This window comes from Apodemus sylvaticus, chromosome 20 (genome assembly GCF_947179515.1).
Source record: "Apodemus sylvaticus chromosome 20, mApoSyl1.1, whole genome shotgun sequence".
Taxonomy (NCBI): Eukaryota; Metazoa; Chordata; class Mammalia; order Rodentia; family Muridae; genus Apodemus; species Apodemus sylvaticus.
In genome coordinates, this window is record NC_067491.1 from 26,661,836 (window position 1) to 26,677,806 (window position 15,971).

At 37.9% G+C, this 15,971-nt stretch overlaps 1 protein-coding gene across 1 annotated transcript in view; it reads left to right on the forward strand.

Annotated features, from left to right (window-relative positions):
• Positions 1 to 15,971, forward strand: part of Ptprq (protein tyrosine phosphatase receptor type Q) — a 205,250-nt gene that overhangs the window by 16,491 nt on the left and 172,788 nt on the right. Inside the window, exons 9-13 of the mRNA XM_052165264.1 lie at positions 2,861 to 3,033; positions 12,738 to 12,915; positions 14,275 to 14,436; positions 14,539 to 14,718; positions 15,450 to 15,557. Coding sequence (XP_052021224.1) covers positions 2,861 to 3,033; positions 12,738 to 12,915; positions 14,275 to 14,436; positions 14,539 to 14,718; positions 15,450 to 15,557 — 801 coding nt within the window. The remainder of the gene's footprint in view (positions 1 to 2,860; positions 3,034 to 12,737; positions 12,916 to 14,274; positions 14,437 to 14,538; positions 14,719 to 15,449; positions 15,558 to 15,971) is intronic.

Here is a 15,971-nt window from a genome sequence, read left to right on the forward strand (position 1 = left end):
TCTTAGTGGGTTTTAATTTTAAGGTTCCCTCCAAGCTTTTTAAAATAGAAGTTTGATTTGACTAGATCTAATTATGGATAAAATTTCCTCGTGTATTTTTTTTTTTGCTACAATATGATCATCCCATTTCACTTCTTCTAATAGCTTTTTTTCTAAAACCTTCAAATGATCCAGAATTTACCCATATTACTTTTGTGTCTGTACTATTTCTTGTTTGTCCATGAAACTTACAAATACATTGTCTTGAAAATGACTCAGACTCTGCTGCTAACTCCTTCAGAATTGATTCTGCACTGTGAATAATTGCCCTGCATGCTTAGTTTTCTTTAATTTTGTATCGATCTTAAAAGGATCACCCTAATCCACACGTCTCTGGTTTCTCTGTAAGAGTGTGTGGGATACAAGATAAGTCTCTCTCTAAGGAGAAAAAAAAATGGTGCTGTCTGCTCCAATTCCTTCATCCACTAAGTTTTTTGTAGTCTGAAAAAAAGTAGCCCCTTAATCTTTACTTGAATTACAATAGGCTACATTGCTATCATGATGTACTTTTTAAGTTTTGTGGATGAATATACGTAAAATTGTCTGCTCTTATTCTTAACTGTGGCTAACATATTAAGAGATAGTAATAATCCTTTTGCATTTTTCTATGGTATTGATAGATTTAATGTGTTTCTACTATGCTTTCAAAAAGAAGAAGAAGGGGAGACAATTCATTTATATTTCAAGGAGAAGACTTATGGCCTGGTTAAAAAAAATTCAGTTGTGAATTATATGTTAACTTAAATTAATGAAAAAAGGCCTGGTCTCTTCTGTGATTTGTATCACATAATGCTGTCTAAGGTCTTTGCTACACAGCAATGCCAAAATAATGTGTAGAAGAAGGAAAAGAGAGGTTTTGCTGTGTCTATTGCTCTGTTTATAGTCTTTCTATCCTTGGATAATGCACATAGGTAAGCACATTGATAGCAACAATCACATGTAAGTGCTAGAAACAATCATATTAGTAAGATACAACTTCTATGAGAGGGGGACTGTTGGAAGAAAGGGCTTTGTGCTTCTTCCTCGTGTTTACAGGTGCCTAGAATAACGACAAGTGCATTTCGGCTGATGTGTGACTCGCGGAGCATCAGGTCCTACCCAGGAACTATTTCCCTAACATCTTTCTTAGACCAAATTTTATGCTTTCCTCAGATCTGAACATCAGTGTAGAGAGGAATCTGAAGAGCTAGCCTCCATTACAGACTCAAAGTTGTAGCAAATGGCCTTGGACTTCCCTCCCACTTTCAATTACAGCTTTTGTCCATGTGAGATACTAGAATCTTCACCACCAGAATTCAGTCATAAAGTAGTCAATAAGTAATTAGAAATATTTGTATTTTTACATCATATAGGTGATTTTTTGTACTGATAACTTCATGGAGACAAAGAATAACAATACTTTGGGATCAAAAGCTACATAGTTCGAGCATACTATGTGTTTAAATTAGATATGAATGTATTCTCTGATTATAGCGACACTTAATGGAAGTTGTGACATTATATTCAGCTTCTGTCTATTGTTTTTTTGTTGTTGTTGTTGTTGTTGTTTTTTGTTTTTTTTTATTATTCGATATAATTTATTTACATTTCAAATGATTTCCCCTTTTCTAGCCCCCCCACTCCCCGAAAGTCCCGCAAGCCCCCTTCTCTTCCCCTGTCCTCCCACCCTTCTCTGTTTCTTCCTGCAGTGTGCCTCTCTTCTAACTGAAATTTGCTAGCCCTAGCCCACTGTGCAATGGCTAAAGGAAATTAATTAGTGTGCTATTCTATTTTGACCATAAAGGGAGATGTTTTTATATTATTTTTCTCTTTTTTAAACTTGTAGCTTAGAAGCTCTTTTGATTCTGAATTCTTACAGTAACCTTTTGGGGGGTGAAGGAAGGATAAAATCTCTGTATCCTATAGGTGAGGAAGGGGCGGGAGGACAAACATGATGAAGTTCTCAGCATTATTTACCCTTGGTTCCTTATCTTCACTGGGTTGTCTAGATCTCAGTTTTGGCTACATTATACAAAAATCTTGTTTTGATTACTCTGTGCTTTACATAAACAGTTGATTGCTTTTCCTATTTTTCCCCCACTTCGAAAAAATGAAGACACCTAAAAAGTTGGTCTCACATGGTTAACTTGTAAACTCAGCAGACACACTTCACCTGAGTCTTCACACAAGTTCATGTACTAAATTAAGAGACAGTCAATTGCATGTGTCAACTATATTTCATTGTATACTGAGCATGCCTGATACTAGTTTTGGGTATGTTGTTTTAATTTTTATAAAGACTTCAAGGTTTGGACTAGACATTAATTATTTATAAAGAGCTTCTCTGAGAAGATTGTTGTTGTTATATGAACTGTTGGAGTCTGCGCATGCCATGATGATTGTAGAGGGTAGGGAACAACACTCAGGAGTCTTTTTTTCCTTTCATAATGAGTTCTGTGGATTCAGCTGAAATGCTCAAGCTCAGGTTGTCAGGCTGAAGTACTTTTAACTCACCCCTGCCTTGCCCTGAGCGTCTCTCAAGTCAAGAAATTATTTCAGCAATGTGGTCTGATCGAATAGTGTAACTACATTTTCTTTGGGAAAATGACTCCGTGTTATCCTGTTCCTCATATTTTGGGAATGCACATGGTATTAGTTTTAAATTTCCTTGCATTTAAGGAATTTTTTTGCCTAGTTAATTTTTAATGTTAGTAATTATTCTAGTCAATTTTCCCAGAGCTATTTATACATCTAATATCATGGGCTAAGGACTTAGGGAATATTTTGCATTTGAAAATGTATTTGCTCTTTCTAATTGTACCTTAAAATACATTTTTTTTAGTTCCAGGAGCAGTGTTTGATTTACAGATTGCAGAGGTAGAGGCCACAGAAATAACAATTACTTGGAGGAAACCTCGGCAACCAAATGGACTCATCAGTCAGTACCGTGTGAAAGTGTCTCTTCTCGAGTCAGGAGTCATTTTGGAAAATACTCTGCTCACAGGACAAGAGGAGGTATTACACTTACATTTCCTATTTTGCTGAGCCCGTTCTGTTGGTTCTGGTCACTGGCAACTTGGCTGACTTGTCAAGTTTCTACATTAAGTCTTGACACCTGGCTGCCAGGAAGCAAAATCAATTGAGGTATGTTGAGATGTTAGGCAGGCCACTGTTTATTTCAGGCCTTGTTAGTTAAGTGTTCCTGTTCTCTTTCATATGAAAAATGTCTATTGATCCATCACACAGGACTAAAGGTACTAATATGTGGCCTTTATTATTCTCATCCAGTAAATATGTTATTTGCAGACTATGATTATGACTTAAACATTGTCTCAAAGGCTTATAATTGAGAACAGCGGCCCAAAAATGACTGTTGTCAACAAATAATTTTGTCCTATTTGTACTCAAGATCCTCATGGCTTCAGCACTGCCTTTTCTTATTGAAAACATGTAACTAAATATAAAGAAATTCTAGTGTTGTGTTTAATATGAGAGGGCTTGGTCTTTTTGTTAAGACATTGCATTTAAGCACAGAGGCTACTTTATTTTCTCCTTTTGTCTCTGTTGGGGAAGGTAGGCAGCTGATGTGCTTCTGAGGTACTCTCCTGGCCAAGCCAGCCAGTGACCAGTGAGAACCCTTGAAATCCCTAGACTTTTTCCTATCATCGAGTATGCATGCTAAGGCTGTGTACTTAGGACCAGAGTAGAAATCACTGAACCATTAGAAACATATGTGGTGCTTATTAAGAAATTAGCTTCTGCTGTTTTCAGTTTTGAATTGCTCTTCTTTGTACTAGTGTTATCCACCCTCCCTCCTGTCCCTCTATTTCTGGTACCAGAATTCCCTTACCTCTGGCATTGATTTCATCATGGTACTCAGTGCTGTGTAGCTATTCAGGACCTCTCATCCCCAGGTTAAACTTCAGCCCTATCTTGTGTCCTTTCTTCTGTGTAATGGATGTTGAGTTGTAGGTTTTCTAATATTCTAGTTGGCATCTCATCAAAGAGCAGAAGCTTAAACATTTGTCCCTGTAGGGAACATCTTAAAATAGATACCTAGTTTTCTTTGAACCAGGTGACAAGTTTCCCAAATTTGCTAATGCCATTTGTTGACTAGCCAGACACACCTGCTTTTCTCTAGAAGTTAAAAGGTTCTGGAAAGGTCAGTTGGAGGTCCTGTAACATAGCAGAAAGAACTTTATAATTAGAGCTGTCCAATCTATGTAAATATGGTCCTGGATTTGAGAGGATGAAATGGTTAAGAATGTAGGATCAGGTGGCAAATGGTTAGGGCTCCGTGCCTAGTTCTGCCATTATTGATGGTTTAATCCTGGGGAAGGTTGCTTGACTCTTGAACTTGAGACTTAGGAATTACAGGAGTTCCTATAACCAAGGGTCCATAATGGGGGTTTAATGGGTGATGTAAAGAAAGCAGCACTGTAGTTGGCATGAAGTAAGTCCAGTGCTAATATTTGTGACTTGTTAGAAGTAACCTTGGCCTTTCACCTTACAATCTACTCAACTCTTAGCTCCTAAACCCTCTTTATAAGAAGAGCCATTCTATTCTCATGTCTGTGGGGGCAGGAGAATCAATTTTTGTTATATCAGTTTCATTTCAGGAACTCTACTTTCTCTCGTTGTTGGTCATTATTCTACTGTAGTGTGTTGATGAGGAATGGTGGATACACCAGGTCTAAACCAAGGGGCCTTGGGTCTTTGCCTTGATATTTCTGTGCTTTACAACTGTGACCTCGGAGAAGCCAACCTATAAAGAATTTTTACTTTCATGTTTTTTAAAGTGTGTATGTGTGCATGTGCATGAGTGTGTTTACGTGTGGGGTGTATGTGTGGTTAAATGTATACATGTACTATGCACCCACTTAGAAGCACTTATGTGACTTCTACTTTTTGAGGCAGGATGTTTCCAGAGTTTTCTTGCATGAGCAAGGATGACTGCCCCAGGACCTTCCATGGATCTGTCTATGTCTACCTCTTTTCTCCCGACCACTGAAAAAACTGGTCATGTCATCATACTCAGGTGTTTCTTAGGTTCTGAGGATCTGAACTCTGGCACTCTGGCTTTTCAGACAGTTGCTTTACCAGCTGAGCCACCTCACCAGCTCATGCTCCCCCATTTTATAATGCTCTGTCCTACAGCGATAGCAGTAGTGCACCATAGAGAAAACCCATGGCTTAATATCCCAATTGATTAGCTTGTTTTCTTGTTGTGCTATCTCTCAGATTAGGTACTCTCTTCCCATTCACCTCCATGTCTATCTCAAGAGCATGTTACATTTTTGGATCCTCCTTAGGAGTCACATGTTACCTCAGTGTAGAATAAAGGGAATGAATACCACTGACAATTCTTAAGAAATTAACACATTCCTTCCCAAAATGAATATATGTTCTTTCCTAAATTCACCCGTCTACCATTACTGTACAGTTTTTAATACCACTTGTTGCTTATTTCTTCCTCTACTTTTATATACTGCTTCTTTGCAATATGTTAGATTTAAATGATTAAAGCTGTTAGCGATGCTCACAGCTGTCCTATTTGTTAATGTATTTATAGGGACATTCAGGAACTCTCTTTTTAGCTCTCTTACATCTCATAGCACTTCCCTATGTTGTTGTTGCTTTATTTCTTTTGTTGATATCCGGTATCCAAGTTACGGCTGTGTGTCAGCATGTACACTGACTATAGCCCCTGTTAAAAAATGATCTTACACTTTCAATCATTGGTTCCTCTTGGTAATCAACCAATCATTGGTGATCATTGGTTTAAATGTTTCCTACCTTTTATTTCTGACATTGTGAATTTCTGCCTAGGATGAGCCTACCAGGGGTGAAGTGTGTTTAAACTCCACCGCTTAAAATGAAATAACAGAAAAATCAAATGAAATGACTAGGCTCGCCCAGTGAATAATAGAACAACAGGAAGCAAGAGGTTAAATTAGGGTCCTAGAGATAGAGATGTGTGACTGAAAGGATACTGGCTCCATAGGCTACCCGCAAGAGTTTGCTAGGGCAATTAAAAGTTTTCAAGTGACAAGACTGCTGGCTAAAGAGAGGCTGACATTGCTTGATTAGGCAACAAGCTATAGGCTGAGAATTACTCCATCTCTTGAGCTGATTTTTGTTTTGAAAATTGTTCTTTAAGAGGAGAGGACTTTAAAATGAGCATGTATGACATGTGTCTAATTTTTTCTTTTAGGATAATGGCATTCCACTCATAAAAGTTTGATATCCTAGGCTCTTCTTCAACTTACATTCTCTGTAATATTCAATTCAAAGTCACATAGCCATTTGTTTTTATCTTCAGAGCATGATGGTTGCACATCTCTGTCTCAGTCCCGTGTCCTCCCTTTCACCCAGCATTGCTGTCCATTTCCTGAGTTTCCATTGTTATCTCATTATGTTAGTTTTCCACAGTTGAGAGACTATTGACACAAACTCAGCAACTTCACAGAATGTGTTCCTGTTATCTCACAGTTCCCAACAGCCAGAGTGCAGAACAGATTAAATTTCTGCTTAGGGTCTCATAATTCTGTAGTCAAGGGGTTTGCTGGGGTGTGGTCTTATCTGGAGATCAACTGAAGGAGACTTTTGTAGGCTTGTTCATTGTTTTGACAGGGTAAATTTTCTTTTGGCTGAAGAACTAAGGACCTTGAGTTCCTACTGACTTTTTGTTTTAGTTGGTGCCACCTTTTAATCCTAGAATATAATATAGTTTCTTGCCTAGGTCCTGTTCAATCCGGCCTTTTACTTCATCAAACAAACAAAGGAAGGTCATGTTTTGAAAATTCATCCATCATCTCTGTAGCAGCAGGTCCCATCTCACCCAGAGGAGCACAGAGAGACTATATGAAGCATGACCGCAGGGGTAGATGGTGAGGGGGCCAGCAGAGAGGATGGTCACTGCAGATTCATGCATGCTCTGGTGCTTAGTATGTTACTGAGTTTATGAACATAAACACAAGATATTTGAGAAGTGATGATGAAGATATGTATGTATCTAAGTCATCTAGCCCCTCCCTATCATAGACAAAGGAATCTAACACAGAACATAGGAACTTTATTCAGTGCTTTTAGAAATTAAACATAGAACTCAAACCAGAAGTGCTTCAAATGCTTAGGTATGAGATCTCCAGAAGGGAAGGCAGGAACAGGGCATTGATATTGTTGCTATAATCATTTATTATTACTGTTACCCCACCTTTTTTTCTTGCAGCTCATGGGGCACCTATCATAATGGTGAAATTATAAAGAAACAAATGTATTATTTGTTCTGACTCACTGGATCATCATGGTCACTGGAATGTTTTTCTACTGTCCCTTAGTGATTTTCTTGTTTCTTATACATAGGGATTATTAAAATAATATGAAGTATCTTTAGGATACCAGGTTTGATATTTAAATAAACATTAGAAAAATACCTTTGAAATATGAATGCCAGGGTTGGAGGATATTTATTTCAATCTCTCAATGTGTATTTTAATTTCATCAATAATATTTTTTAATCAACAATTGGAAACTCTGGCTCTACTAAATATTTCACCAACTGTGGTGATGGGTTATTAAGCACCACAGAAGCAGCTGCTAGCCCACACACGCTAACACACTGAACATTATTCACTACAGATACACTGATTTTGTTTGTTTGTTAGTGACTACAAGGTTCTATGTATTCTGATAAGCCAAAATCGTATAGAGATGAATAAGAAGATTTTATTCTTTTCCTGTGTTGGACTGAAGTATTTGCTTGATGGTATTTACTAGTCAGTCCTGCCCTCCTTTCTAGAGCAATAATATTTATTATTGTACTTCCTGGGGATTAGAAACCAGGAAAATCCAGTCTAACCCACTCTGCGATCTCCAGTTTCATTAACTTGATCAAATGACAAGAGAAAAGAACTAAAATTTGATCAGTGTGATCAAGTGATATCTCCTGGGCACAAGTGTTCTGCATCTCATCTGACATATCGTATCTTAAAATGCTAATCTGTATAGTAATGAAATGATACATAAAGATTTAACTTTTTGTTGTGGACGGACATAGTTTTCTTAAACGATAGCTTCCCCTTTTCACTAGTTCTGCTTTCCAGATCATCTTTGCCTAGTCCCTCTCCTGAGTTTATTTCATAGTGTGGCAATGAGCCGTTCATCAAACTGAGCACAGTGTTCTGTATTGAACTAGGAGTACTCCGAGCAGAACTAATTTCTCCATTAGTGTAAATTTTGTCCTTTTAAGACAAAGATTAGAATTAATTACTTTGGATGCTCTACTTTGGTCTGGTCTCAGGGTCTCTAAGCTCATCCCTCCATGAAATGATGATTACTTGAATATCAAACTTTGGTAAAGTCTGAGGCATTTTTCCAGTTGGTTGCTAGTATCGTAGATTTCAAAAATTAATTCTGATGATATTTTTCACCCTACAGCTTTCTCAAGTATATCAACCATTTTGCTTGGTGAGCCAGAGGTGAGAGCCTACTTAGTTGGTACAGAGAAGGGGGCATAGCTAGGACTACCTTAGCAGAATTAAGCATAGATGGAGCAAAATCTGATAAAAAACCTGAAGTATTTGTTCACTGAAGCAATGTCTACAATTAGCATCCTTTAGGATGCTCTCGGACATGTTAACTGTAACTTTCCTTTTACTCCTTATTTCAATAGCAACAGAAATAATATATTGAAATAGGAGAATCTCTTAAAAATAAGAAAAGCAATCCATTAATTCAATTCAGCAGAACTCCGCTGAGTCTAGGTTGACAGAAATCCCACTTGCTGCAATGGAGGTTATTACATGTAAAATCAAGTTGGTTTATTCAGGTGGATTGGGAATTTAACTCTGCAGACTCTCCAGTTCTTTCACATAAATTCCAAGGATTCCTCCCTAACATATGTTAGCCCTTTCATGTTGATGGATAGTGCCATTCCCTAACTTGGTGGTTCTCAAGTAGGGACAACTTCACTTTTTACATTTTAAACATAGGGTAATTTCTAAAGACATTGCCTTTGTCACAACTGGGGATATAATTTTAGTGGGTAGGGGCCACTAAAATTAATGGATGCTGTTAAGCATCCCTTAATGAACAGAGTAAGATTTGTAACAAAATTATATGATACTGAACATCAGCACTTCTAAGTCTAGTCATTTGCACTCAGTAGGCATCAAACATGTATTGCAAACTTGTGTTGCAATGGGTTTTATTTTTCTACTCTTATCTCCTCATTTTTACCCTTTTTCTTCTTCCCCTTTCCATTAATTTTCTTTTTAAAGTCTGATTCCAACGAGTCATTTTTGCTCTGTCATTTCTCTCTAGAAAAACCCAACATATAACCTAATGTCATTGTGAAAGAGCCGGTGTGTGAGAACTGTTCTGAATATGGAATAATTAATGATAACCTTTGACATTCCTGGTTGATAGGAAACCAGAGTTCAATTCATTGCCCTGGTTTAAGATAGGGTTTCCAGTGAAAATTAGAATTGAAATGAGATTCAGAGTCAAAAGCACTCAAGTCAACTCTTACATCAAAATGGCAGTTTGTCCACAGATAGGCTCATCTTGGCTCATTGATGGAATGCTACGGTTGCCCTGCCATAATTTATTTGGAATGTGGTAGAAGCTATTGAGAGATTTAATGCAAAATCACATTGAAGGTGACATTCTTTGTGCTACCTCATGGTTTCATCCACTGCTCTTTGTAACCGGTAGATTTTCAAAGGGCACATGATTGAGAGGAGTGGGCATGGCCGTGTGGTTTCAACATAGCCTATTGGCTGGGATACCCAGTGTTTCTGAATTACATGTTTGTGATTCATGTCTTCCTCCATTTCCCTTTGGAGTCAGAGCTCATGTGGACTGTAAGAAGGTGGAAAATCTTTCCTTTGTCCCGCTGCCTGCTATGCTCTCTTTCCTAGGTTCTTTAACTAATACGAGTGTCCTATGGGTGCCCGCCATTTTTCCCCAAACATTTTTTTGTGGCCAAGATTAAAGATGATGATGACAACGATGATGACAGTGGTGGTGGTGGTGGTGGTGGTGGTGGTGGTGATAGTTATGTATGTGTGCATCTGCTATGGGGAGTCTTCCAATCTAGGATCATTTGAAGGCTATTATCAGAGGTCAATATCTGGATGCCTTTCTTCTTTAAAGAGTCATCACCTTAGTTTTGAGACTAGGTTTCTTCTTGAACCAAGACTCTCAGTTCTGGCCATGCTGGCTGATTAGTAAATGTACTCCACCCACCTGCCTCCCTAGTACTGTTTCTGTTCTGCATGTGTGTGAATGCATGCTCACATGTGTATGGGAGCACATATATGTTCATAGGCTTGTTGGGAACCAAGGTTGAAGGTAGGCATGCCCTCAGTTTCAATCCACTTTTTGTATTGTGGTAGGATCTTTGAAATGAACCCAGTGGCCGCTGAGAAAGCTAGCCTAGATAGGCAGTGTTCTGAGGATTTCTTGTCTCAACTTCTGAGCAGGGAATTTGCAGGCAGATTGCACTGTGGCCTGGCATCTATGTACATGCTGGTGAGATCTGAACTCAGGTCCTCAAGGCTGTGCAGTAAGCATTTCACTTTCTCAGTCGCCTTCCTAGCTTCTGAGTGATTGTATTAATTTGAGTACTGCTATTTGGAAGGCTGGAAGTTCTCTTAAATCATTTCCCAATCTTTTATCTTTTAGAAAAGTTGGCATTTAAATGATATGCCTTGTAGATAGTTAAATTAATTGGACTACTGCATTTTTTTTTTTACTTTCTGAGTTCTTTTTCTTGAGCATCTACTATTACTATTACTTTAAAAATAATGAATACATTAATGACAGCAAGGGAAAAAAAAGCCAGTTCTGGCTCCAGCAAGAAAGACGACTCAAAACATGTGAGGTAAATACAAGGCAGGTGTCTGAGTACATAGGACTGATCAGGGCACAGACAATTCGTTATTAATTTTGAAAGCATAAGAGCATTTAATTGGTGATAAGCAGAATTGAGTCTGGAAACAGAACTTAAAACGTTCACTAGAAAAGATGGCCTTTTTCCAATACTTTCTTTAAAAAATATGTATTTTGGGAAATTTCAAAGAGGTATGAAGATGGAGAAAAATGCATGGTAAAACCCCATCAATGCAACCTGGATTCAGCAAGTATTAGCATTGTGAATGCTCCCTCAGCCAGTTCTCCTTGTTGCAGCCAAGTAGTGCATGACAAATACAGAAGGGGGACACTCTCACCCAGCCATTGAACTGAGCACAGGGTTCTCTAGCTCTCAATGGGGGAGCTAGAGAAAGGACCCAAGGAGCTGAAGGGGTTTGCAGTGCCATAGGAGGAACAACAATATAAGCTATCCAGTACCCCCAGAGCTCCCAGGGACAAAAACATAAACCAGATAGTACCTATGGAGTTACACATGGAACCAGAGGTATAGGCAACAGAGGATAGCCTTGTTGGACATCAAAGGGAGGAGAGGCCCCTGGTCCTGGAAAGGTCTGATGCAGTAGTATAGGGAAATACCAGGACCGGGAAGCAGGAGGGGGTTGATTGGGGAAGATGAGGGGAGATGATTGGGGAAGAAGAGGGAAGATGGCTTATGGGACATTGGGGGGGGACCAGGAAAGGGGAAATCATTTGAAATGTGAATAAAGAATATATCTAATTTAAACAAAAAAAGAGGAAAAAAAGAGAATGAACTCCAGACTGCATATCACTCTAGCTCTTGTATGCCTGCCTAGCCTGAATCTCTAAAGAAGGGACATTTCATTCATAGGATCACCTCATGGCTACAACTAGGAAAATTACTGGTATTATCTTGATGTCATCTAATCTATACTATAGCCACATGTTTCTGCTCATTTCTAATGCCTAAGTTGACCACTATGTTCAAATTAAAATCCAAAACCCACATGTTTCTGTGATTCTTCAGCCTCTTGAGTCAAGTTTTAAACTAGTGCTTAAAATTCATTTAAGTTAATGTTTTATACAGACATTTGACTAAAGCTTATCTCCTGTCCTATTTTGATCCATTATACTGGGTTGGGATCCACAAAGGCAAGTGACCTCTCTGCCCCCATCTTTACAACATGCATCTGCAATCAGTGCTTTATATTTTCAGTTCGGTATCTGTTTCCATGGTGGATTTGGCATATATGCATTGCATTGTGTGATGTAAACAAGGAAAACTACTGACAATATAGCTTAGAACCATGGACAGGTGGGCTGTAAACCCTGCTTGCAGACCTATTACCTTGAAAGCTTCTTTTTGTCTGTAAGTCATTTGATTAAAGATAAATTATAATATCACTGTTATTGACAGCAAGCAGAAACTCATGAGGTGTGTACAAGTGAAGATATTTAGAGAAGGAAACAAACCTCTCTTTAGTAATATGTTCAGAACATTTGTGGAATGAGAACCTAAAGTATTTCAGTTATGAAACCTTTGCATAAAAATATCTAATTGTACCACAAAGAAAGCAATACATGTCTGAAAACAATACCTCTTTTTCTCCAAAATAAAGTATCAATCTAATAAGCACTATAGTGATCATATTATGTTACCATGGTGCAGGGTTTTAGCTGAGAACAAAACCTTGGAAAGTAAAGAACACAATAGTTATAGAAATGTTTTTTCTTTAAAAATGCATAATTCCAAAGTGACAATTTTTAAGTCATGAAGCACTAACTGAGTTTCATTCTTTTTCAATATTGACTTTTAATTACAGTACATAAACAACCCCATGTCTCCAGAAATAATGAACCTAGTAGACCCAATGATAGGATTCTATGAGGGATCAGGAGAGATGTCTTCAGACCTGCACTCCCTGGCATCATTCATATACAACAGCCATCCACATGACTTTCCTGCCAGGACTAGAGCTGAAGACCAAAGTTCACCAGTTGGTAGGTAAAATTTGAATTCTCTCCAAAGTGCATTGAAACCAATCTCTAGCCGAGGTATGAAGCCAAGCTGAGAGTTCAAACATGTTATTAATGGTCCACAGGCTAGAGTCAGGTATTTCTTTTTAACTGTCGGATACCCTCATGAAACAAATGGAAATGCCACACAAGCAGTGTCTGGCCCTTTCTAACCCATTTGACCTTCTTCCTAGAGAAAGTAGCACCCTAGAGTCTCTAGCCGAGCTGCATAGACAATCAGTTATTACAGTTGCCAAAGCAGGTGTGATGGGGAGGGATTAACATATCTTCAAGTCATTTACAGGCCTCACAGTCTCTGCAGCCTTTGACGAATAGGTTTTCGAATGTCACTAAAGGTAAATAGGTCAGAAAGTTACAACTCTAGTGCATGGTGCAATAAACAGGTGTAGGTGTCCCTGGTATGTGGTGATGTCATTAGTGCACACACTTGCTCTTTGGGGTCAGTGAAACTTATTGTTTCTAAAAGGAGGGTGTCATCTAAGGCAAATTGAAGGCATGTAGTTGGATGATGCAGGGTTCTAGTGTTTCTTTAGATTTTTATGTAATGTTCAGTAGGAATAGTATTTATTTCATGGCTTCTTCTATGATCTGGAATTTGCCTCATTCCAAGAGAAAAATTTTATGCTCTTTTATCCATGGTATAATTAATAAAAGAAAATTGCATTTCAGTCAATACATCTTTACTTCTCTTTTGCAAAGCTAACAGGGTTAGCACTAAAACCTAAAAGACCCACAGCTGCTCCCCTATATATTTCAAAATTAGCTTAGTTCCCTATTAAAAATTCATAGGCAAACTTTATAAATAAACTAAATATCTCAGACCTTTTTTGTAGTCTCACACATGTGTTAGTTAAATACTAAGCAAGAATGCTTGCATTAAGCAATCACTGGGACTAATGAACATAAAATAAATTTTGAGTCCAAATAGAATGTTCATTTCTTAAAGTATGCAATTAAAATTTAGTGTTGACTCATAATGTTTCCTTCTTAGATTGTTGCCTAGTGTTTACTTCCAGAAAAAGCAAAAGAACAACAAAACCCTTCAGACAGTCTTTCCTGAAATGTTATATTTTTCTCAAAATGGTGCTATCATGTTCTAAAACAATGTATGAGAACTTATAAAATGATATTATGAGAGCGAGATGTTTATAGATATTGGGGAGTCTAGAATTCATAAAATGTTCATTTTTATTAGATATGTCTCCTATTTTGTATATGAGACCTATAAAGATATTAATGCATTAATTGCTAGGTTTCATTGAGAAAAAAACAATTCTGATGGTAGAACTAAATATCTGCTTTTTTCTTGTTGCTTTCCAATAGTAACCACCAGGAATCAGTATATTACTGACATCACTGCTGAACAGCTGTCTTATGTTATCAGGAGGCTTGTACCGTTCACTGAGCACACGATTAGCGTATCTGCTTTCACTATCATGGGTGAAGGACCACCAACAGTTCTCACTGTTAGGACACGTGAGCAAGGTACAAATGCATTTCCTTTGAAACAATTATTTGAAAATACTATTTATGTGATTAATACTTTGGCTTTTTTATTACAATTAATTTTTCATTCTTCTTTTCAAGTGCCAAGCTCCATCCAAATTATAAACTATAAAAATATTAGTTCTTCGTCTATTTTATTATATTGGGATCCTCCAGAATATCCTAATGGGAAAATCACTCATTATACAATCTATGCAGTGGAATTGGATACAAACAGAGCCTTCCAGATGACTACTGTAGATAACAACTTTCTCATCACAGGTAGAAGGAAAAGTTGTGATTCTTTTTGCACTCTTACTCTTCTGATGGATAATGTGTACTCTATACATCTTTAATGCTGCAGGACATATTCCAGATTTTGTTGGTGTGTGCTACATGGATATCTTAGAAATGTTTACGGAAATAATAATACAACATGTTTCTTTAACTATCCACACAAATTAAAAGGGATATTATCAAAGCATTTTACAGGCATACATATAACCGAGGAAATAATGTATTATTGAAGACTTGAAAATCAACTGAAATAATTCAATTGACAGGGTGTGTGTGTGCCAATTCTTCTTGCTGTGTGCCAAACCTCTTTTTTTTTCTTTTTTCTTTTTTTTTGGTTTTTTGAGACAGGATTTCTCTGTGTAGTCCTGGCTGTCCTGGAACTCACTCTGTAGACCAGACTGACCTCGAAGTCAGAAATCTGCCTGCCTCTGCCTCCCAAGTGCTGGGATTACAGGCATGCACCACCACTGCCCAGCTTGCCAAACCTCTTTTTTTCCAGCTTTAGGTAACTGCCTTAGCATTACAGGAAAGATCACTGATATCGTCTGTATGGAAAACCTTAAAGCTCAAGGAATTTGGGAGACTATGAGTATATGGGATCTGATGTAGAGAGCCAGTTCTTTTAGTAAAGTGTTTACATTGGTCCTATGGCAAATGGCACTAATATAAGAATGTTATTTTTGAAGATTGTAAACAACAGTTCTGTTGTCTTTTAGGGTTGAAGAAATATACAAGATACAAAATGAGGGTTGCTGCCTCAACTCATGTTGGGGAAGGTTCTCTGTCAGAAGAAAATGACATCTTTGTGAGAACACCAGAAGACGGTAAGAATATAAAGTATATTTATAATTTAAAAAGGATGGAAGAGATAAAAAAGGAAGGAAAGAGGGAAGGAAGGATGGAAGGAAGGAAGAATGGAAGGAAGGATGAAAGGAAGGAAGGATGGAAGGAAGGATGGAAGGATGGAAGGAAGGATGGAAGGATGGAAGGATGGAAGAAAGGAAGGAGGAAGGAAGGATGGAAGGAAGGAAGGAAGGATGGAAGGATGAAAGGATGGAAGAAAGGAAGGAGGAAGGAAGGATGGAAGGAAGGAAGGATGGAAGGAAGGAAGGATGGAAGGAAGGAAAGGAAGAAAAGGAAGGAAAGGAAGAAAAGGAAGGAAAGGAAGGAAAGAAAAGTTATCATATGGCTGGTTCAGTGTCTAAAAGAACAAGCATGAAAAAGCACGTTTTTAAAGT